The sequence below is a fragment of the Phasianus colchicus genome, chromosome 1 (genome assembly GCF_987193195.1).
Source record: "Phasianus colchicus chromosome 1, bPhaCol1.hap1.1, whole genome shotgun sequence".
Taxonomy (NCBI): domain Eukaryota; kingdom Metazoa; phylum Chordata; class Aves; order Galliformes; family Phasianidae; genus Phasianus; species Phasianus colchicus.
This window is the reverse complement of record NC_143436.1, coordinates 13,685,374-13,708,888: the sequence shown is the minus strand read 5'-3', so window position 1 is coordinate 13,708,888 and position 23,515 is coordinate 13,685,374. Positions and strand designations below refer to the sequence as shown.

Below are 23,515 nucleotides of genomic sequence, written 5' to 3'. Positions count from 1 at the left end.
TTGATGCTTATGATATTTTGATATTGCAGTGCTCCAGATCCTGCTGTACTTGTGTCCATATTACTAACACATGACTTGGGGCTTCTGTATATGCATTTGTATTGAAAGTACATTCTTATAAGAGGAAGTCAGGCCAGAAAAATAACTCTATGAGCCTTTCTTCTTTTCCTTTGACAATCCTCACCCAGGCATTCATATTGTTCTTTCAGTTGCTAGGTCATTGTCTTGTTTGGGTTATTTCTTGAAGGAATCAATTTGTGCTGGGAATCAGTTGGAGGACTCTTCTTTGTCTCTACAGACTGATATTTTTACTGATCTGGTATAGGTGACGATTCAATAGGTGGATTCCTGGCCTTCCTGTGTGCTTGAATGGTGAGCACCACTATTTTCTGAATCTTCTTCTCGCAATATATACATATTTTCAGTTCTACCTTATAAACACTGCTGATTAATGAAGACCTTACCAATGCTTCTGAAAAATCAGTGCTTCAGTAGCCTCATCAAGTTAAAGTACAGCAGTCAGTGCAGGAGTTTGGCAGGTTATTTTATCGTTTTTGTTCTCTTCAGTGGGAAACTTCAACATAAGAAGGTGTTCATCACAAACTGATAATGAGTCAGTCTGAGACAATTTCTGTATGTTATCCCATCTTAACTGCACTGTTGTGATTGTGGGACAACTTTTTTTTATGTAGATCAAGATGAGGAGTTTTCCTTGGGTAGCAAAGAGCAGACATAGAACCATCACCCGCACTGTGACATACTCATTATGTGTCAGCTGTTGTTTAAGCTCCCAGGAAGCATTAGACATTTCTTTTTCTATGAGCTATGTTATCAGCCACAGAAGAAATGCTGAGGCATAAAGTGAGTCTGGCAGGCGCTGGTGTGAAGCACCAAAAAACCTCTGTACATCTTTGTTTTTCTTACTGTGAATTTTAAGTATTTCAGCAACAAGCAGCACTGGCCACTACACACTTGTGGCCTTTGTGTATAACCCTGATATCAACAAGTCGAGGAAAGTCATTTCCACTGCCTGGCAATCTCCTCAGAGCATGAGGCAACACCCTTAAGTACATAGGAGTCAGGAAGACGCTATTGCTTGGATAACAGAATCTCAGCCAATTAGCAGTTGCCTAAACTGGGGCAGAATATGTCATAAGTCAAGTCCTACTTGCTGCTCGTATGGGATTTAGTTTGGTACCTAGTGCACACCATACCCTGAAAATCTGTGTTATAATATCAGCTGACAAGGAACTATCCGTTTCTTCTGAACACGCATCCTCACGTGAATGCAGAAGTTGAACTTCTCTCTCAAAAGTCTAGGAAGAGAATTGCAGCTTGATTAAATAGCTATCAGTACCACTTCCCAAAAGAATATCTGCCCTGTGCTGGAGCTTTATGTTGGCTTTTTCAGAAACAACAGTTCTTTGGGAATTTCTTCAAGCACGGCAGTTGTACTCTGTTCTGCAGAGGGGCAAATCCTTTCTGAAAGCCCCAGGAAGAGAGCCTCCCTTACAGGATCCTAGGAAAATTCAAATTCTCTGTTAGTTAATAAGATAGTTACTTCACACCTTGTTGTCAACAGTGAAACTGGAATATCAATTTATACATCTGAAACCCTGTTTTCTTCCCTCCTTCCAACTCAGTCATTTATTCCTGTAACCGCGGTGTGGTTCGCTACCCTTCAGCTTCCCCTACGGCTTCAGTCATTTGCACTATAAATATGATCACTGAAATTATTGTGGTTATAAACAGCAACCTTCTGCTTTCTTGTTGTTGTTTATTTTTAACTTGATGTAGTCAGTTAGGAAGCTAGTGGTGTGTGTGTAAACAGGGTTGATGAATCAATCTATGATAGGAGGACTTGTTCGGTTCTTTCTCCACTGAAGAAAGTGCAGGATGTAACTGTACCCCACTACATGATTAGGCACTTGTTTGCTGCGTGCTTGTTCCTCTTGGCTAGAAGAAGATGGATGAAGAGTGCCAGGTCATGAACAGTTCTAGTGCTCAGCTGGAAACCATTGGTACTCCAATGCTACATGCACTGTAGAAATGATTCTGGTATGTCTGCTTGATGTTGATCCATGTTTTCTCTTCTGGATGGCTGCAATGAAGCCTGCTCCAAAACATCTTTTTTGGCAGTGAATTTCCCCCACAGAAGTGAACCTAGCTAATGGTTACCCAACCTGAGGTGCACAGAGGGCTGTGCATCCTTATCAGTTGGCTCAAGATCAACAAAGCGGTCTTTGGCCATGATACCATTATGATTAACTTGTCTGATTTTGCTGTCTGTAGCTACTGCTTCTGGAGTTCAAAGGGGAAGTTACGAAGGGGTGGATATTGCAGATTCATACCCAATGTCACTAAAGCCACAAACACAGAAATGAGAACAGTGTCCTTGAGAACCCGTGTAAATATGATCAAAGCGTGTGCACTGGAAACAAGCCATCCCTTATCTGTATCTGGCAGGGGAGACCAGTGCTTACTGCTCAAAGCCACAGGTGTCTGCCTTATGTGAAACTGATTAAATAGCTCAGTCACAGGCTTCCAAAATATTACCTTGTTGACAACAAGCATAAGATTGCTATTTGATAAGAGATAACGTTAGATACTAATAAATAATCCATGGGATAAATCTTTAGAGGCTAAAGTCCCGAGTATTATTTATTTATTTTTTCTTTAAGGAGCATGAAGTATAAAATACCTCTTTATGCACAAGGGGTAAGTTTCATAGTCTTTTTAAAATTATCTAGCTAGTTACTATTTTCTGAGACAAGGATCTCAGCCCCTCACATCTTATGATTACATCCTTTTCAGTGAGTAAAACATCAGTTCGTTAGGGGAAAATCTTGCTGAACGCAGCAGATTGAGGCAGATGAGGCTGTTGCTGCTGCTGCACGTCCCCAGCTCCCGTGAGTACCAAGGCTAGAGGTGTATTCCCAGCAGGCACACAGAGCATACACAATATATTTGTATGCATGACCAGCCACATAGTTTAGACAGACAGCACCAACCATCTCATTCTCTTTCTCTGTTTGAGTAGGAAGGAGGTCCACATTGATAATAGGTATAAATTAATAGATATGTCCATATATGTTTGTATCTCCAAGGTGGATCCCTCTACTGCTAGCTGCTGCATCCCTGTGTCCCCAGTTGCTGGCAGCTGGTCGCATATACCCCTGAGGCCTCCTCCAGTTGCTGGAACAGTTATCTGTATACATGTATGGTTGATCAGGATTCCCCAGCTCGTGATAGCTGTCCTGCACCAGCACTAGGCCCCAGTGCTCTTGCCCCCAGAGTGAGCTGGGACCTCCCTGGTCCCAGTGCTGATCCCTGTGCTGCTCTGGACTTGTGCAGTTGGGCTGATAGCTCCTGTGGTACAACTGAAGTGGGTGTGGAGGAGCTTTTGTCGCATAAGAAACACTGTCTATGCAGGCATCCCAGCCTTCCATGTGGAGAAGAATGGAAATTTTCTATCTGAAAGCTGTGCCAGGATTGGTCCTGATTATTAGATTTTTTTTAAAGGCTCCTGTGAAAACCTCTGCATTTCTTTCACCTATGCAGTGAAAGCTCTGTTTGGTTCACAAGTTATTTTTGAATTTGTGAAGCTTTACCAGAAGACTGCAGTTCTAAGACATCTATTCATTAGTGTATTTAGTGGGAGTAGCAAAGGAGAAACAAGGATGATAAGTGCAGTCCAAGGAAACTAAGAAAACTCGTTCTGTACAACCCCACCCAGTCATTTTATATCTGCATTGTGCTTGTTCAAAAAATAATTCAATTCTGGCTTGGTATCATTTTATAATTACTTAAGATGATAAGTAAAAGGGCATAAAGGCCCTGAGGAATGAAGTCGGAGAGAAAAGAAAGGAATGAGAAAAGTCGTGGTTCTGAAAATTGTCTCTTGGGATGTTAGCAACAGACCCTGCAATAGCTCTGCTTTTCAGTGTACCTTTGGTGGAGCATATTTTCTGAACAGTGAATTCCACAGGCCCTTTGGCTGGTGGCAGTCCCCTTTATTTGTAATCTTAAAGGTTCTTAAATACTTGATAAACTTGCAGTTCATGATCAAACTTGGAGTTCCTCAGCACAGGTGCATTTCTCTAGTATAATGCTGTATTAGTAATTTCCACCCATGCTTCCAACTTGTAAAACATTCTGTGCTTAGCCACCAGAAGGAAGGCTTTCTGCTCCTTTAGAACAGGCAGGTCAATGGATCTGTTGTTGAACCCCTTGAGTTGTAGTAGGCAGATTCAGGTACATTCATGTTAGATACACGAGGTTAGAAACAGGAGTGCCCCATTCTGAAATTATAAACCTCTCGAGGCTGTGATAGTGGTGCAGTACATTGTTCTTCATTTCTCCAGCTTTTTTTTTTTTTCCTTCATACATTGTATTTTGAATGTAAGGAACGAGCAAATATCCACTGTACGTGTTTGAGTGTCCACAGTAACCAAATATAGGTCCTTATAAATTTGATGGCTGTATTCTTATTTATGTAAATTGGATCAAAAATTACTGTCATCTGCAAGATCAGTGTAGATGGCTTTACAACTCTTCTTTATCACCTACAATTGTGAAGAGAAAGCGCTTGATTACTAGTGATGGTGTTATAAAGTGATATTTGCTTCCCTTTTTTTTTTCTTTGACACCTTCAATTTGATAGTAGCAGTAAAGACATAAGAACAGGTCTTTATCAGTCAGATAAAGAATTGCTAACTCTTAAGTCTTCTGCATACAGCTTTTAGCTACTTCAGCTTAACTTTTATCTGGCTGATAAGATTAATGGCAGTGTTTCTTAGCAGCGTGTTAATTTTATCCTTGCTATGAAGTTCAAAGGTTGTCCAAGAACAGTATTCCACTATTAAGTAAGGCTCACAAATGCTGGAAGATCACCTTTCTCTTCCTTAAGCTGAGGGTCTGGGAGTTTTCAGAAATCATTGTGTAATGCTGTGTCCTCATGGGAATGAATCTCGCTATTTTTCCTCTTCCTTGAGCATGCTGAGAGTGAAGGCTGAGTCTGAATTTGTTAGTCCTGCATACCTCTATTGGTAAATCATAATACTGTTGGTAAACAGACATTTGGAAGGACACAGAACCAGTCACAGAATGCTGCTCTCTCTGACTCCTCAGCTATTCAGTGGACAATGTATATTATCTGTTGTAATATTGTCTTTATCTACACAGCTTCTTTCCAGATGATTAAATCCCAGCATTTACAGGTGCATGGAGTAATTTCTCCCACGGGCAGGACTTTGTGCTTCCCTGTGTTGAACTCAGTGAGGTTCCTGCCTACCCATTTCTCCATCCCATCAAGGTGCTTCTGAACAGCATAGTGTCCTTCTACTACTCTTGCTTGAACTCATGTTCATTGGGATGGACATTTCTTGAATTTGGAGGTGATCTTTGACAATCAGCCAACTCTCTAGGATCCTTCTCTCCGTGACTGTATCCCATGGCTCTTCCGAGGCCTGGGACTGTGATTCAGCTATATGTCTTGTTACACTCAGGGTCCTTTTAGAGAAGCACTGGAACAGGGCACTCTGAGAGACTGGTGATGCCCCGTCCTTAGAGACATTCAAGGTCAGGCTGAACAGGGCTCCGATCTGGCTGTAGGTGTCCCTGGTCATTGCAAGGGAGTTGTTCCACACGACCTTTAAAGGTCCCCCTTCCAACTCAAATTGTTCTATGATTTGATGGTCCTGAGCTCCCCTATCTCATGGGCACTGGAGCCAAAGCTTCTCCCAAGCTTCATGTTCATGACAAGTTCTTCCTTGTTGGTAAGCATCAGGTCCAACAGGGCACGTCCCCTTGTCAGCATCTCCATAACCTTTATCAGGAAACTGTAATCACTGCACTCTGGAAAGCTGCTGGGTTGCTTGTGCTCTGCTGTTACATTAGGGCAGTTAACATTTCAGTTATTTTAGAGTTCATGCCTGTCTCACTGTCTGGAACAGAGCAAGATGTGTAACGGGGAAATGGTATTTGTGGGCAGATAGACTTTGGTGCAAAAAAAAAAGTGCTACAGATGTATATTTTGGCTAACATCTTAATATGGAAAGTAATTGCTTGCAGTATGTGATAAGATACATCTGGTATCATGGAGGTGGTAGAATAATCCTGTTCTAATGTTGACCAGACTCAAATCTGAGAGTTACAGTTTGCTTAGTAATAATGTAAGAGAATAATGTGTCATTCGGACTTCTCAGTGACTTGAAGCTATGTAAAGATGGGAAAGAACTTAAAATGCATTTCAAGAGTACAAAGCTAACATGAGCCTTGAGTGGAAAATTCTAGCACCTTTGTCAGACTAAAGGCTTTGGGAGTAATATTAGTTCTGGGCAGACTGTATTTTCTGAATCAGAACATTGGACCAGTTGTGGTTAGCTTCGAGCATTCAGGTGGAGTTCAGGTGGAGCTTGTTTAATTTCTGTGCAGTGACCCATTTCTAGGAAAGTATTGATGTACAGTCAAAAACTAAGCACCTCTGGGTTAGCTCCCTCGGTTAAAGGCAAACATGTACTTAAACATCCTGCTGGACTTGAGCCCAAAGACCTAGTTCACAATTAGGGCTTTACTCCATTATCTAAAGGGATCAAACCATAACTAACATCTCTACCCAGATTAGAATAATCGTGGTAAGAATCAGTTTAAAATATATGTATTTTTTCCTTATTAATTTACAGTGTGTCAAAAACATTAGTGTCATTTCTTCTCAAATTCTGGGTTACAAGAATTTAATGAAATCTGTCTTTTATTTTTAAAAGCAGTTTGGAACTCACTTTTTCCTAAGCTTCACTTCACTGTATCTGTGTGCACTTTCTGTGGTTAAATGTCACTAAATGTAGCCAGTGCCGCTACTTAATGATGTAGCGGTTCTGTCGTTTTGCTCCCATAAGCATGGGATATAAAATGACCAGGGGTATCACTCTGGAGAGAAGAAGAGTCCAGGAGAGTTCTGAATTATGGGTCGGAGTTCAGGTTGTGAATAACTGTGATTCAGTTATGTTTATAGAAGTAGCCATCACAGGGCTAAGTAATGAGCAGAGCATGTCCTGAACCTGTTCAGGTGTTTATGGCAGTGGCACTCCATTTTAGTGGGTGTAGGACTGAGAACAGCAGTATCATAGAATCATAAAGTCATTAAGGCTGGAAAAGACCAATAAGGCCATCTAATCCAACTGTCAGCCCGTCACCACCGTGCTCACTAAACTGTGACCCAAAGTGCCGCATCTGCACTTTTCCTGAACATCTCCACCACCTCCTTGTGCAGCCTGTTTCAATACCTCACCACTGCCACCTGAAGAAACCATGCCTTGAAACAACAGTTCTTTGAAAGCAGTGATACTTGCTGTCTGGAAAAAGAAGCCTCTGAAAGAGGGAGGAGGAAGCAGGGTGGAGGTGCAGGAGGCACTGGTTATCTGGAAAAGGAAGTAGCTTTTCATTGTTAAAACTGAAGTTCTGTGTTCTGGAGATGGGTGTTACAGTTTGTGAGTAAGCAGCAATAAAGTAATCTCTCTTCGATATTCGCATTTCCTTTAGAAGCTGAGGAGGAAGAGGGCAGATAAGCCCAAACATACCCTTCCATTTTTGCATTTCTGCAATTATTTACAGAGTAGTTAATGCAAAAGCTTTCTTTACATAGGAGAAGCATAAAAATAATGGTTTCCCAGTAGTAAAGATAATGAATGTAATTTATTTATTTGCTGTTACTGACCATCTAATTAGTGCTTTTAAACTTTATTCACAATTCTGCTACCTGGCTTGTCAAAGTGCACTCTCAGAAAGGAAATTTCAAATGAGAGGTTCAAACAGTGACATTCACTGACCAAACCTTTTTTCTCTACCTCCAGGTTTTGCTGTGGAGATTGTAGAGCTGTTCTTCCTTGGCTGCTGTTCAGTGAAATCAGCTATGGAAGATGCTCAAGAAAGTGGAGGGTGTCTTGAGCAAAACCAGAAGTATTGTGTGGAGAGACCAATATATAACCAAGAGATCTTGCAAGGACAGCTGCACAAACGAGAAAGAACACCTCAGAGTTTGAGGCAGAAAATTAAACACTCTTGTCGGTAAGCTTTTGCATCTTATGTTTGTTTTATTGGTTGGAACCATTCTAATTCTCTTTTCTTTTCATACACGTAGGTGGTAGTTCCTCCAAAGAAACCTGCAAGATAGCAATAGTTCTAGTTTGATTATTCATCAAGACTATGATGAAGCTGTATACGTGTTTTTATATGTAAATATGTAACTGGATTACAAACTGTTGGATAACCTAGTTGAATTACCTTCATTAAAGTGAAAAGGAAAAATATGCGGAATAGGAGTGGAATATATAACTTAATAGGACCCAGAAAAAATGTCTGTCCTTCTTATATGGAAATACAGCCAAATTTGCACTTCACATGAGCATTTCACAGAAGAATTGGAGTAAATGACAGCTGTGTAGAACTTAAGTTTTTAGCCAAATGAAGATTTAATAGAGGTACTTTGTAGATTTTAACAAACTACCTTGCAATCTAAGTATCAGATGGTTACGTGTAAAATGCCTTTAACTGTGCAACTCTAGCTTCATAGTGCCAGAGGATAGTGAAGAAAAGCTTCATATAGTATAAGTTTTCATTAGCTTTATGTTTATCAGTGCTTCGTCCGCAGAATTGACTCTGTTCCTTGCCAGAATGTTGTTCTGCCTGACTAATTGTCTGTTAAATATTTGTGTCCCCAAGATTTGATGCTTAGAGATTTGCTTTGGTTAATTGAAGGACTGTTCTAATGGTATTGGCACCGAATTCCACTCCCAAAGAATGTCCCAAGTAAAAATTATGTAGTTCAAAATCTACAGAGCAGAGGGAATTGCAAGAAGTGTGCATGATTAGTTTTTCCCTCACTTTAACAATAAATTTCTTCACTATGCCATTTAGCCCCATGGCAGTTTGGGATTATTAACAAATTTCTGCAGTACTCTCACAGTTTCTCTACGCAGAGGAGCATTTATATGCTTCCAGTGTTATATTTTTACACAAGGTTAAACTTTCTTACCACACTGGAATCAACATATGGTGTATGGTAGTGCTGGATAGAGAGAGATATTTCTTGGCTCTATTCATTTGTCATGGGTCAGGGTTTCAAAAGGTTAATAACTCTGCTAAAAGATACAAAGATCAGTATTGCTAACTTCAGTGCCTTTCCTTTCAATGTAAAGGAGGACTGTATTTTCAGTTAGTTTTAAAATTAGTCTGTTGGTAACAGTGATATTAAAAAGCACTAGTAAAATAATTCAGGGGGAAAAAAAGTGTAATAATGTCAAAAGTTATAATAAAAAGTATAAAACATCCAGACAGTAAGTAAGAATAGGAAAAAACATTGATCATTGAGATCTATGAGGGAAAAACACTATCTGAAAGTAAGTTATCCTCAGGGATTGTTATTAGACAAATGATCTCAGACAGAAGTGTTGTGTGACTGCCCCATTGTGCATAGACTTGAACAGTTTCAATTCCCTCAGAATTCCAGTCTCACAAAATTGTGAGGCCAAAATGTGATATAGGACTGAAGTAACATGGTTGGTTGTTGTTTAAGCTTTGTACAGAAAACACTGTAATCAGGAATCTGAGTCTGCATTTAATGGAGCTGTTACACTGCATAGAAAATAAAGATCTTAATTTTTTTTGAGCTGCTAGTGTCTCTTTCTTTCTGCTTTGTCTTTTCAGTTGCTCTTCTAAGAAAGCCAAGTCTCATCTTTACAGTTTCTTACCAATTTTAAAATGGCTTCCCCGTTACCCAGTGAAGGAATACTTATTAGGAGATATTATCTCAGGTATAAGCACTGGAGTTATGCAGCTTCCTCAAGGTGAGTATCTTTCTGGATCTATTCATTCTCTGCTTTTCTGTTTCTGTGTTTGCTTTTATGCTAGTGATTGGCTTCCTGAATGGGTGCCCATGAAAATGGCATGGGCCTTTCAGCTGTGTGTCTGGAGGTCAGTACAGCATTCAGCAGACCAGTCAGTAAGGAGGATGCCCTCAAAATTGCATGCCACTGTAAAATATACAGTGATCTCTGAAAGAATAACTGTTTAGTTTAAGTGCATGTTTAAACCTGTGCTTAATGTATCTAATTATCTTCTTACCTCCTCATCATGAAAGTTGTTGAAATTCCCCACAGAGTGTATCCAATGGACGTAATAGGAATCATACTTCAACAGTAGTTCTGGCAGGATATTCCATAGGAGAGCAATTGTTGTAGAGTAACCAAACTAAAATAATTCAGAGAAGAATGTGCAAGAAATCGGAGACTTCTGTCTTAAGGATAGAAGCCACCAGCTTAAGCTACTACCACCTATTAGATACATCACCTATTAGATACATCTCTGTGCTGACGTAGTAGTGGGCAACAGTTGGCGTGGTGAAAATAAATCGAGAGAAACTTACATAACAAGAATGAAAATCTTTGGACTTTCCATTAAGTTAGTTGGATGTTTCACACCTAATGTAGCCAGGCTTTTAAGCTGCAGCAGACTCTGTAGAAGAATAAGAGGGAAACTATATTCATTGTTCTTTTTAGTTCTTGGTGACTGGGCTAGTGAAGCCTTTTGTTAAGTCTGACACTATCAGCAATTTCAGAACTGCTGCAGTGTTAAAAACTGGCATCATTTTTACTGCGTTGTCATTATGGGGTGCTATTACTTGGGAATGGCAGTGTCATGACAACAGCTACTGTCCCAGTGGTTCTCAGATTAGAGAGGATCCTTGATTTTTTTAAAAGAGCCCAGTCCAGTGGGATTCTCATGTTAAGGATAATGAAGCATACATAAGTTTACTTAAGTTTAATTAAGCTTTGGCTTATTTCCTATATCTGCCTCACTCATTCCCCTTTAGGCTGAGGCAGGTCTGAAGAATGAGTCTGTAAATTTCAGAAATCTAGATTTTTATGGGATGATCCATTAAGGTAATGAAATATCCTAACTCAGTGCAATTGACCTTTTTAATTATGTAGCTTACAAGATTTATGCTTTTTTTTGGTTTGTTTGTTTGTTTGTTTGTTTATAATTAAGGATTCTTCCTTGTACAAACATAAACATCACATAGCAGAGGGGTTGAAACTAGATGATCATTATAGTCCTTTCAACCCAGGCCATTCTATGATTCTATTCTATGATTCTATCTTAAACAGATCAGTGCTGTGGTAAACTATTAGAGAAATCTGTCATGCATTAGGCACAAACATCACCATGTGTATACTGAGGCACAGTTTATGTGATGGATTAGATAAGGGCACTAAAATGTAAGTGGTCAGCAGTGAACTTTAAACTTAATGTTGTAACTTTGTTTTAAACTAAACATTATTCTTTTCTTCAGTGATTGCAGTCATACCCTTGAACTGCTCTTGATCTTTCCCTTTCTGAAAAGGCATAAGTTGAACTCCTGTTTTTCTGGAAAGGATGTCATTATGGCAAGAATGAGGTCAGAGAAGCCTGGGAATCTTGCCAGGTTTGAGCAGTGAACTCCTCTCATGTCAATATCTCTTTATTTCCTTGGCACTGACAGTATTTTAAAAAATGCCAGTACAAGTGAAAAGGAAAGAGAATAAAAGGGTATTCATAGACCCACCTTCCTACTTTGACACCACTGCTTTTTAGTTCTAATCACTTCTACTGATAAGTTCATTGAAATATTAAAGGCCAGGATGTTATGGTACAGGATGTTCTGTTGATGCTCTTGGCGTGAAATAGCCTCTGGGACAGAGAGTACATGTGAGGTGAGTTTCAAAAGTACTTAATTAAAAGCTCATTGCTGCAAGAAAATAACAGTATCATCAGTCCAGTTCTGCTAGGAATATGAATTCTTGGATTGGTTAGGTCTTGGACATTTTGGGCATCAGCAAGCCCCTGTGAGCTACTGCATTGTACAAGACTACTTGGATGACACAGAAGATTCCTTCCTGGCCTGTTCTTTTAGGATAATCTCATGCTTTGTCTCTGGATTTAAAAATACATTAGTGGAGAGAGTAGAGTATCACTAACTCTCCTTTATGGGCAAAGCACTGAATCCTATAAGTGTGATGGACTTTTGAGCTTTTCAGATTCAGACTGGAGCAGTCCACCAGAATGTGGTAGCAACTCACAGCTTCTTTGCGTGTTGTGACTCTGCACTCGTCTAGGTGAACTGGAGAACAAAGCAAGCCAGGATACAGCATTCTCTTTAGTGCAAGTCATGTAAAACTACTGAATTTGCTGAACTGCTCAAGACAGTTATTGTCCATATCATGAGATGCACACCATTTGCTAGTGAGCACAGTCCCATGGTAAGCACTCATACAGTCCCATGGAGTGAGAGCACTGTGAGAGGAGTCCCTCCCTGGCTTTCCTCAGTGCTATTCTCTCACAGCTTTATCCTCATGCTTGCCAGCTCCATCAACAAATGGGAATAGTGTGGATTGCACTTAAACTGCAAGGGACTGCATGTCTTAATAACAAAGCAATTTCATTTACTGAATATACCGGAAGGAATATGAACTGTAAGCTCTTTGTCTTAATGGATCATAAACAATGCTTCCTTGTTTCTTATACTCTCAGAAACATGTTTTATGGATGTGTGAAGTGTTATGTAATCCCTCACATTCTGGGAATAGGAGAGGAAGAAACTGCTTAGTCAGTTGTAAGATGCCATGAAAATCATGTCTGATTAAAAAGGAGGAGAAAAAGGAGGAGAAAAATCAAATGTGTTCTGGATTTATAATGGTGGAGTGTTCACTAATTTTTTGAGAACAAAAGACACAAAATGTGTTTGTTAACTGTTTTGAAATACTTCCAACCACAAAGACACGTGCATACAAACAAACATACCCATGCACATCTGCAACGCCTGTAGTTACAGACTTGTGGTTTCCTGAATTAAATCACTCAAGTTTCTGGGCACTGTCTTAAACTATTACATGTATTTATTTAAGAATATTCTCTGCAAGATTTCTCTTTACCTGTAATACATCTCTAATGCTCATATTAGATGAGTTCAGCTTTAGTAGACCTGAATCCTTTTTCTTGAAATTGTTTTTTTCTGCTAACATACATATTTGTGTTTGTTTTCTAGGTTTAGCTTATGCTTTGCTGGCAGCTGTTCCCCCAGTATTTGGCCTATATTCTTCATTTTATCCTGTCTTTCTGTATACTTTTTTTGGGACCTCCAAGCATATATCAATAGGTATAACTGTATGGATAACTGAAGTTCTTTGTGTGTTTGTGCCTAACAAAGCTCTAAAAATTAAGTTATATTAATAGAAAGTGTAGTGGTTTTCTGTAAACTCACATTTAGGGAATAAGTGATACACAAATGTGTTGAGCATGAGCAAGTTTTTTTATTGTTAATTTATCTATCCTGCTTAGGAAAGAATAAAGAGCTGTGGCAAGAGGGGTGTGGTTATGTCTGGAAACGTGTGCTATGAACTCCTGAACTATGATTTCATCTCTGTTATCAACTATCTGTCTGGCCATGAGTCTCTAATTTGCATAATAGAAACTGAGATAGAAAAATGGATGATGTTTACTTACCATAGAGGTCTGCATTCGATATCTAAATAGCTTTAGTGATGCTGGGTATTGGAGTAACTTGTGGGACTAAAAAATATGCTATGGATCTTTGCAGTAGTAAGGAAGCCTAGAACTGTTCCTTACACCTGCCAAAATTTTAACTTATTATTTTCCTTTCCCCTTTCAGGCACTTTTGCTGTGATTAGTATGATGGTTGGTGGGGTTGCTGTGAGACAAGTGCCTGATGAAGTGATTTCTGTAGGCTATAACTCAACTAACACTACAGATGCCTCAGATTACTACAGTCTTAGAGATGACAAGCGGGTACAAGTAGCTGTGACCCTTGCTTTTCTTTCAGGAATTATCCAGGTATGTGCACACAGTTTGTTGTAAGAGCTGCTGCCAGACTTGCAGCTGCAAGGGGCATCGAATCTCAGTCAACAGACTCATGCTTCAGCTGTGTAGAATGCAGGCTGCTTCATGGCAGCCACATAGCAGACGTGGCTTGCAGGGAGATGCGTGGGAAACGAGTCTTTGTCTGGGCACCTTGGCTTGACTGGCAAAAACAGGACCTCCCCTTTCATTTTTTCCTATCTTGTCAGAAGAGAACTCTACATGATGTTCCATAAATGCATACTAGTACCTGTTTACTTGTGTCTTTTGTTGTACCTGCCAAGTGAATGTAAGATTTGGTGCACTGATGGATACTTACTGATGGATACAGGCTATGAAAGAGCCTGGTTCAGGCCTGCCTCATTTGGCTTGGGGATAAGAAGATCTGTCTGCTATGTAGTGCTGAGATTCAGATTGCAATGAGAGTCACACGGTTCCCGTTTCTCTTCTTCATTAGTTGTGTTTAGGCTTCCTTCGATTTGGGTTTGTCGCCATCTATTTAACAGAGCCTCTGGTGCGAGGATTTACTACTGCTGCTGCAGTTCATGTCTTCACATCACAGTTAAAGTATCTGCTTGGAGTAAAGACTAGTCGATACAGTGGACCCCTCTCAGTTGTGTATGTAAGTAACTACTTTCACTAAATATGTAAATGCCACATTGCTGTGGTCTAGTACTTAAGTCCTTTCCTATTGAAAAAAAGTATTTTGGCACTAAGTAGTTCCTTAATATTCAAAACTGGGTGTCAGATCCTTAAGTGCTATAGCAGTATTTGAGCATCTTGAATTGTATCTTGGGTGAGAATAAATCAGCACACTCCAACATGAGCAGATAAAACTCACTGGAATGAGTCTTTTGTAGGAAAACATCTGTCCTTCTAATGAAATAGAAGCCTGAAGCTTTGTGTGACACATTTTACTGTAAACCAGGGATGTTTTGCATAAGTAGGAAATGTTGTTCTCAGAATCTTGTCCGGTCTGTATTTCTTTAATTTCACACATGGTTCCTGATGGCTGTATTCTTCATTTCCTGTCTGTAAGCTGTTTTGCAGTGTGACTGGACATAAAGTGCTGTGCCATCATAAATGTACCTGTTCTTTAAAGCAGTGGAAAAGAACTATTTTTAAAGCAAGGCACTCTATGTGTAAAAAGCGCTATTTATTAAAGACATTAGAACTGATTGTTTGGAGCATACAGTGATCCAGTATTTGGCACAGCTCATAGCCTTATTTTCCACACACCTTCTGTCTAATGCACAACATTTGATTCATAATTATAGAAGAGAAGAGAAACCATGCAGTGTAAAGCTGTTATTTGGTTAATATGACTTCAGAAAATCCAAAAGCTCTTGTTCACTTAAATTTTAAATTGACAGTTGTACTTGGAAAGAAACTTAATAGATACCTTACAGCAAAGTATTGTTTAAAGGGACATTTCTAATAGAAATCATAACCAAAGCATAAATTACAGCTTTAGTTATGATTTCAATTAGAAACATTGAGAGTGACTGAGCACTGGCTCAGGTGCCCAGAGAGGTTGTTGTGTTTCCTTCTCTGGAGATATTAAAATCCACCTGGACACAGTCCTGGGTTATGTGCTCAAAGGGACCCTTCTTGAGCAGGGAGGATGCACTAAATGACCTCCAAAGATCCCTTCCAACCTTAACCGTTTTGTGGTTCTGTGAATACTTCTCTTGTTATGAACAACAGAGTTGAAATGCATCTAGATCTGATTTACCTACCATTCTAGGAAGCTCCAAGTTTACATAATCAGTGCTCCAATTTTGCAGACAAAAAATCTTGAATAGAAAAATAGGGAAAGTCTCAAATATCTATGAGAACCAAAGCTTTTAAACAGATTGAAGCTTTTTTATTGCTGAGCAATCAGTATTTCAGTTACTGTGGTGAAGGCTGTAGAAGATGTTTCTTGGAAATCTTTCTTGTGTAATTGCACAGATTCAACAAACCTTTTGGAAACAGGGCCACACAGGTTTGCTAAATTATTTTGCTAAATAATTGCTTGCTGAATTTGCTGTTTAGTTTATTAATATAGATATGAAAATACTAACTGCCAAACAAATTGGAGGGAAGGTGTGCATTCAAGGTGAGCTGCCAGGACTCTGATAATATCCCAGTAGTTGCTGTAATTTTCCTTTTGTCTAAAGTAGGATGTGTACATCTTCTTTCAAAGACTTCTCCAGGGGTCATTTATGTCATCTTTTTAAAATACTGTGGAAGAAGATGGAGTAATGGTTAGAGGATTTATTTACCCTCTAGTAACTTCTATGTTTCAACAAGCTTTCTTTTCTAACACCCTTTCTAATAGTGTTTTTCAGCTGAAAGAACATTGCAGTAATGGCCAGTTGTTGCAAGATCGTTTTTATTTAATCACATTGCTATGGTAACTTCAGTGGTATCAGCAGCTTTATCCTTTAGAAATGGCTTTTGCAGCTCTAAATAGATGTGACTTGCCAAAGAATACTTGAAGGTATTAGAAGAGATTGGTATTTACCCCTTTCAGGTTGATGCCTGTATGAAATATGTGTGAAAATGCTGAGCATAAGAGATGAGATTTGGACTTTTCCCCCCATTATAACATTTGTTCTCAAACTTTTGACCCATTTGAGTAAGATTGATACTATAAATGGTTGCAAACCTATTTCCCCTCATTGAGATACTCTGAATTCTGTATTTTGTTGGAACAGTGGGGATTTGAGTGAAGCAATGATTAGCTGCAGTTATAGATGTAGAATAAAAACAGCAGGGGAAAATACCCTAAGAAAATAAGTTTGAATAATTATGATCTTCATGGAGATACTCTTGTTGTCTTACAGAGCCTAGCTGCTGTGTTTTCAAAAATAACAACAACCAATATTGCTGCATTGATTGTTGGATTAACATGCATTGTTCTATTGCTGATTGGCAAGGAAATCAATCTCCGCTTTAAGAAGAAACTGCCAGTTCCTATTCCTATGGAGATCATTGTGGTAAGTCAGTTGTGAAATTCTGTAGCTTAATTATATACCTCTTCTAAAGTTGTAGAATTGATCTCGTTTTTTATCAAGTCTTATGGGGCTTTAAGGTAACTTCTGTGGAATGTAATTTGTTTGAGACTCGGTCCAGTTGAGTGTTAGGGTGCTCATGAGGTTTAGGCGCTGATGTACCCAAGTTTTAGGCATGAACTCCCAAATAAGAGTTGAGATTTGGCACCTGAGTGAGTCGCGGCATGGAGTACAAGAACTCAGAATCCCCTCCTGAGGAAAGTTGCTTATGGATGCCTGTTCCAGAGGTTCTGCAGGGCTTGCTTTCTTTTTAAAATGCGGTGATAGAAAGAAGAGCAGGAAGCAGTGGGACTTCTTCCTTTCTCTATTTCTGAACTTGCTCTATGCATGGATTTTAGTGTAGTCTTTTGAAATACAGTCAGTCCTGCAGTCAAGAATCAGACCATCTTACTAGTCCACATCTCACATTAACTTTCACCTTTAGAAGTGTTTGGAGTTAAAAATGAGTTCTCAGATAACTAGAGCTAACAAACAACCTGCACGAAATCACAGCCAAGGGAGTAGCTGAAGGCATGGATACAATCTGTATGAGGAATGAAGAAAGGAGGTGCTTCTCGGAGATGATAGAGAAGATGCTTTAGAGTATTGTTTAATAGTGAGGCAATAGCATCACTATCTTAGACCTGTAGCCTTCATTGCTCCTGCACCTGTTATTTTTGCAGATAACATGCATATTCTGCACAAGAAAATATGGCAGTGGAATCCTTCTCTTGCACTAAGTTTCCTAATACATGCTGTTCAGTGGTGCTGTTTGCATTTCCTAATACATGCTATTCTACCTGGGCTTAGCTCAAGCAAAGGGTATTTGTGTGATTTGGATCACACCACAACGTGCTCCATTTAACTGTCTCCAGCAAATGAAATCAGCAAGGGTTGAAGGTGATGAATGAAAAACTTTGGAACTTCCTCCTTTTGTCTGCTTTTATAACCACTAACTCTTAGAAAACTGATTGACAAATGAATGTTATCCTTTGTGTGTTACTTACAATAAGCTGTTATTCCTTCAGACATATTTCTCTCTTCTTAGCTCTTGATGCATTTGCGGGTTTTTAGGTCATTATCGGCACAGGAGTTTCAGCTGGAATGAATCTGACTGAGTCATATGGAGTGGATGTTGTTGGGAAAATTCCTCAAGGGTAGGGGTGTTATATTCTCATTCAAACTATACCTTTTTCATATAACATGTAGCTTTTATTATAGTAATTGTAACCATTTATTTCTTCCCCAAGGTTAAGTGCACCAGCAGTTCCTGAGATTCAACTCATCCCAGCAATATTTATAGATGCAGTAGCAATAGCAATAGTTGGATTTTCAATGGCTGTATCTATGGCCAAGATCTTTGCCCTTAAACATGGTTACACCATTGATGGGAATCAGGTAAAAGTATTTGAATTTTTCTATGGAAAATGTTCGCTATCACCTTCATTTCTTTATTAAAGCAGAAAGACATATTGGACAAGAATGGGTTTTTCTTTCACTGTAGAATCGAGTTTTTGGCAGCCTACACAATTAAATGCCAGGAGTTATTTTAAACCTTGTAGCTCTATTTTAATGACTAGTTACACTTATACCTTTGTTTGGGAAACTTTGGTTAAAGTTGGATGAGTGCACAAATAATAATTGTTGAGACAGCCATTACTTAGGCTACTCTCCTGATAGGCACCTGTTTTACTTCTGCATTCTTTCACAGTGGAACATTGAGTTCCCATGTGATAAGTATACTGTCTTCTGTACCAAAGAACTATTATATATGGTTTTAGAAATTCCAGTGATGTTTTACTTTTTATTTATCCATTGCAAATAGTTGGTTTGTCCTGTGGGTGGTAATACAGTCATTGTTTGTTTTATTCTTAATAAATAGATATTTTAGAGTAGAAAGCAGAGAACATCGTTTGTATGATAAACCATTTTTTTTATGCATTGTTAGCATTAAAATTCAAGTTATCCATGAGTTGAAAAAAATTCTTAAAAACAAACAATTTTGTCATTCATTTTAATTTTCAGTCTCACTAATCACAGTAATTTTTAAGGATGAGAAATGTCTCCAGCACTTCATCAAATACTTCATTTAACAGATGATTTAATGTGCATTAACTTGTACTTGTGGTTCTCTCATATGCACAAGTTAAGATAAGGTAGCTATAAAAGCACTGTAAATAAGAGGTGGTTGTTATTATGTATGGATAGCTCCACCTTCATACAGTTGCTAGGTATAACTGCCTTCTGTTTTGCTCTGATTTTTTTAACACAGGAACTTATTGCCTTGGGAATATGTAACTCTGTGGGGTCATTTTTCCAAAGCTTTCCAATCACTTGCTCAATGTCCCGGAGTCTCGTTCAGGAAAGCACTGGTGGGAAAACTCAGGTATGTAAACCCAAATTTGGAGCCAAAGTTTGCTTTTTTTTTTTTTTCCCCCATTCCATTTTTTGTGCTCCAAAGCTGAAGACTGGAGTTTCACTAGACTGCCTCATTTCTCTTCCTTGGCCAGAAGAAGTAACTGCAATTTCCCCTGTTTCATATCCTGTCTGAGCCAGGATAGGAGTCTACATGACAGTGAGAATGTACAAATTTTGTGGGAGGGATCAGAAATGACTCAACCAGCCTTTGAGAAGCACAGGAAGCATTAGCTCATGAGTAATACTGCCCTTTTGGGGCATTTCTGACTATTCAGATGTCATTTCTTGCTTATTTTGTTCAGATTGCAGGTGCACTCTCTTCAGTTATGGTTCTGTTGGTAATTGTGGCAATTGGATACCTCTTTGAGCCACTTCCACAGGTAAGGTAGTTTTGCCTGCTAAGCACTGCATGTCAGCGAACAGAAGCCAGCTAGTATTGCTTACAGCAGAGATTATGGAGTGGTTGATGAGTAAGCAGTCAGTTAGGGCTCGGTTCAGAAACCCTTCAATTTTATGTAGATTCTTGCTGTAAGTTAGATTGACAATTAATAAATATTTTGAAAAATACAGCGTGTTGTTGTTGTTATTGTTTTTAATATTGACCATTCTGGACTCTGTTTTTAAGACATAAAATTAATATATTCAAATGATTCCCCTTTTGTTGCAGGGTAGGAATTCTGGAAAGAGGCTGAAAAGTTAAATGAATGTTATAAATCAACTGCTGAGGGTTGGGGTTTGGTGATGGCTCAGCATAATGAGTTGAAGTAAAACCAATTTTACTTAATTCTATTAAAATTTATTCATGTGAATGGATGCACACTGATTAAAAAAAAAAAACCATCATGATTCTGGTGACATGCACAGGATGATATGTGATTCCTGTTTTGTTGGTTTTTGTTTGTTTGCTTTCTTAATAAGATGTGCATCTTGGCTTACACCCATATGACTGTCACAGAATTTTTACAAGATATTGCAGAGAAACTTGAATCTGAGATTACAGTCCAGCTGCTTCAAGTACTGCAGGCATTATAACTGCAGCAGCCTGAAGCTCAGGAATATGTGATTTCTCTTGCTGGGAAGCAGAGTAAATCAAATTGTACTGATTCTGGTTTGCCATTTCTGTGACAGGAAGAAAAATATATCTCCACTGAACTACTTGAAAAGTTGTTTTTTAAGCTGAACATCTGCAGTAGACTTATATCAGTTTTATGAGCACAGAAAACAGTTATTTTGGATGCTTTGAAGCAGGTATCTTTCACTTCTGAAAATAACATTTTTGTAATATTCCTAGACAGTGCTGGCTGCAATTGTAATGGTGAACCTGAAAGGAATGTTTAAACAGTTTGGAGACGTTGCACACTTCTGGAGAACCAGTAAGATTGAACTGGTGAGTAATGGACAGCTCAGAGCATATATTTAACTGTACTAAAAGTTTTGTTCCTCCTTGTCCTCCAAAATGGCATAGAAACTTAGCAGGGAATTACAGATTGCATTGTAAGACATTAAATACCCTTGGAGAGTGATCTGTTGCAGACAAGAACGTTTTTGTGCTGTTCAACAGTGTTTAGCTCAGATCAAAAGTAGTTTAGTTGTGGTAAAAGCAAAGCTTTTGCAGTGTTGCTATAGGAACTGTACTGAAAGCTGTAGGAATGTATGAAAGGAATTTGAAATACAGAGTAACAGAAAACTACATGAAAGTGTTTGTCATCTTCTAAGATTAACCAAAAACCTGTCCATAGTGGTTTTCTGGATTAATGTTAGTTTGTTATTGACACGAAATAAGATGATTTGTGATTTGTAGCTTATTGTGCTTATTTATGGGGGAACATGGAAACGTGGCAGAGACCTCAGTGGACTAACACATAGGTAGTCTTTGACCCCATGGATCAGATACCCAACCTCAGGAGTTAATTGCAGCCATATATATATGATGATTTCCAAAATTCTGGACAACCAGAGAACTAAATCCTTGAGATCATCAGAATAAAATGGTATGTCCCCATTATTGGCTTGAGCTGCTCTTCGAGATCTGTGAAATAGTTCTGCTAGCTCAGAAATGCAACTAGTTTCTATATGGTATGGCGCAGAGACCTTAGCACATTTGAAGCACTGAGTTCTTTTTTCAGTAGCAAGCTCCTCTCAGTATATGTATGGAATCAGATGTCTCATCCAGGCAAAGACAATTAATTGTTCAGGAGTCCTTAGGGCAATCCTTCTTTGTGTATTTTATTCATACAGCTAACAGTTCACACTGCAAATTGCAGAGTTTGCAACAACTGCTCAGTAAAAGATGGAAATAAATGAGAGCTACTTTTGCACACTTTGTATGTTTCTTTATCCTTCAGCACTGGGAGTCTGCTGTTAAGTCAGCATTCCTTGGAGAATAGGACTTAATGTATTTATTAATATCAGACAATTTGTCAGATGTTATTTTAATGTGCCTTGAGCTTTTACACCCTTTTCAAAGGTTAAGGCAATTACAGTCTGCTATCATGATGAATTACATCACAGCCTGTTTCTGAGCAGAAGAGATACATAGGCTTCAGGCTGAACTATGCTATTGTTTTTGTGTTAACAGAAGATGCATACTAATTCAGAACTTCTCTTTGTTTTAGGCCATCTGGGTTGTAGCTTTTGTGGCTTCTCTTTTCCTGGGACTAGACTATGGTTTGCTTACTGCAGTAGCATTTGCAATGATAACCGTTATTTACAGAACACAAAGGTCAGATTTCTTCTTTATTAACATCAGTGTTTGTTGGACTTCTGTGTGGTTTTGTTTGTTTAAGAGATGCAAATAAGCAGCAGACCTTTCCTCTCCCTACAATGCATACAGTATATCATCTGCTTCATAATGTAGTTCATGCAGGACATGACCCATGGCCCTGATCTAGGGTTCAAATTTTATTTTTCTGAGAACAAAATTCGAGTCATAGATAGGAATTTTGATTTCTTAGTTCACTTAATCTTGTTTGTATTGTTTTTAATGCTTAGAATTCAGAACTTCAAACCTGTTTGGTGTCAGGTTCAGTAAACGATTACCTTTTCTGTGCACTGTCACAGTCAAACTAAAGAAGCTATGTCAGATTATCACTAGCTAAATGTTTAAGTATTTTATAAAGAAGTTCTAATTCATTAAAAAAGTATTCATGCCCTTCTAGTTTTTCAGATCACTTCTCACTCTCAGTACAAAGCTTTTAGTTCATAGTAAAAGTTATCTTCCGGATCTAGAGCAGAATGATTTCTAGCATGTGTGAATAGGACTTCACCTCTTACACAAGCCCTCTATGCTCAAGGTGTTGGTTATCTAGATGGAAACTCTGTAGAAGTCTTCATTTCCATCTGCGTTGGAGTGAAACCAAATCCTGAGATTTCCACTCTGCATAAATAAGTGTATTCTTCTGCCAGCTGTACATGGTTTGATCCTTGCAAACTTCACAGTTCTTTGCTGTCATACTGCCTCTGAGTTGGGAATGTTCATCTTCTCAGACATGCTTCACCTGGGAGCAGGCTTTTTGGAGCTGCAGCATATTTTGAGCCAGTCCGAGCTGCTGTACTTATAAGATAGTCAATGAAGTTGCACCAGTTCAAACCAAAGAAAATTCACTCTGTAACTCTGCATGCTGTGGCCAATGCTGTTCAGAAAATGGCAGCACTACAGTGCTAAGTTTCTAAATTGTTTCTGCATTGACAGAAGCAACTGACATGACTTATCACTAAATAGCCCCTTAATGGCCCCTTGGTTTTGTTTCTTCCACAAACTACCCACTGCATTTGACCACATTTAGATAAAATTGTGGCAGACAGAATGACTATTTAAAATAAGGTTCAAAATATTTTAAGTACTCACTTTTCCACTTTTTAAGTGATAATATTGAAACGTTTGCCTCCATTTCCCTCCAGACCTCAATACAGAATCCTTGGTCAGATTCCTGACACAGATATCTACTGTGATGTGGAAGAGTATGAAGAGGTAGGAGTGTATTTTTATGCGTGGTTTTACGTATTGGAACAAAGATAACTGTGGCAGTTGTCTGATGTGCACCTGTGATATTCTTTCAGGAAGCAAATAAATGTTAATAGGAAAAGCCATATTGTTTAGAAAGCTACCTTCTTGTCCTGCATGTATGTTTGATTAGGAGCTGATCAAAAGT

General features: G+C 38.8%; 1 protein-coding gene across 2 annotated transcripts in view; it reads left to right on the top strand.

Moving 5' to 3' along the window:
- The window catches only part of SLC26A5 (solute carrier family 26 member 5), a 32,918-nt gene that overhangs the window by 3,744 nt on the left and 5,659 nt on the right, over positions 1-23,515 (top strand). For both annotated transcript variants that reach the window (XM_031595009.2, XM_031594928.2), the window contains 13 exons: positions 7,851-8,064; positions 9,703-9,842; positions 13,079-13,189; positions 13,703-13,884; positions 14,366-14,530; positions 16,740-16,892; positions 18,021-18,103; positions 18,197-18,344; positions 19,219-19,332; positions 19,667-19,744; positions 20,656-20,751; positions 21,980-22,086; positions 23,265-23,334. In XM_031595009.2, coding sequence (XP_031450869.2) covers positions 7,910-8,064; positions 9,703-9,842; positions 13,079-13,189; positions 13,703-13,884; positions 14,366-14,530; positions 16,740-16,892; positions 18,021-18,103; positions 18,197-18,344; positions 19,219-19,332; positions 19,667-19,744; positions 20,656-20,751; positions 21,980-22,086; positions 23,265-23,334 — 1,602 coding nt within the window. In that variant the 5' untranslated portion in view covers positions 7,851-7,909. The remainder of the gene's footprint in view (positions 1-7,850; positions 8,065-9,702; positions 9,843-13,078; positions 13,190-13,702; positions 13,885-14,365; positions 14,531-16,739; positions 16,893-18,020; positions 18,104-18,196; positions 18,345-19,218; positions 19,333-19,666; positions 19,745-20,655; positions 20,752-21,979; positions 22,087-23,264; positions 23,335-23,515) is intronic.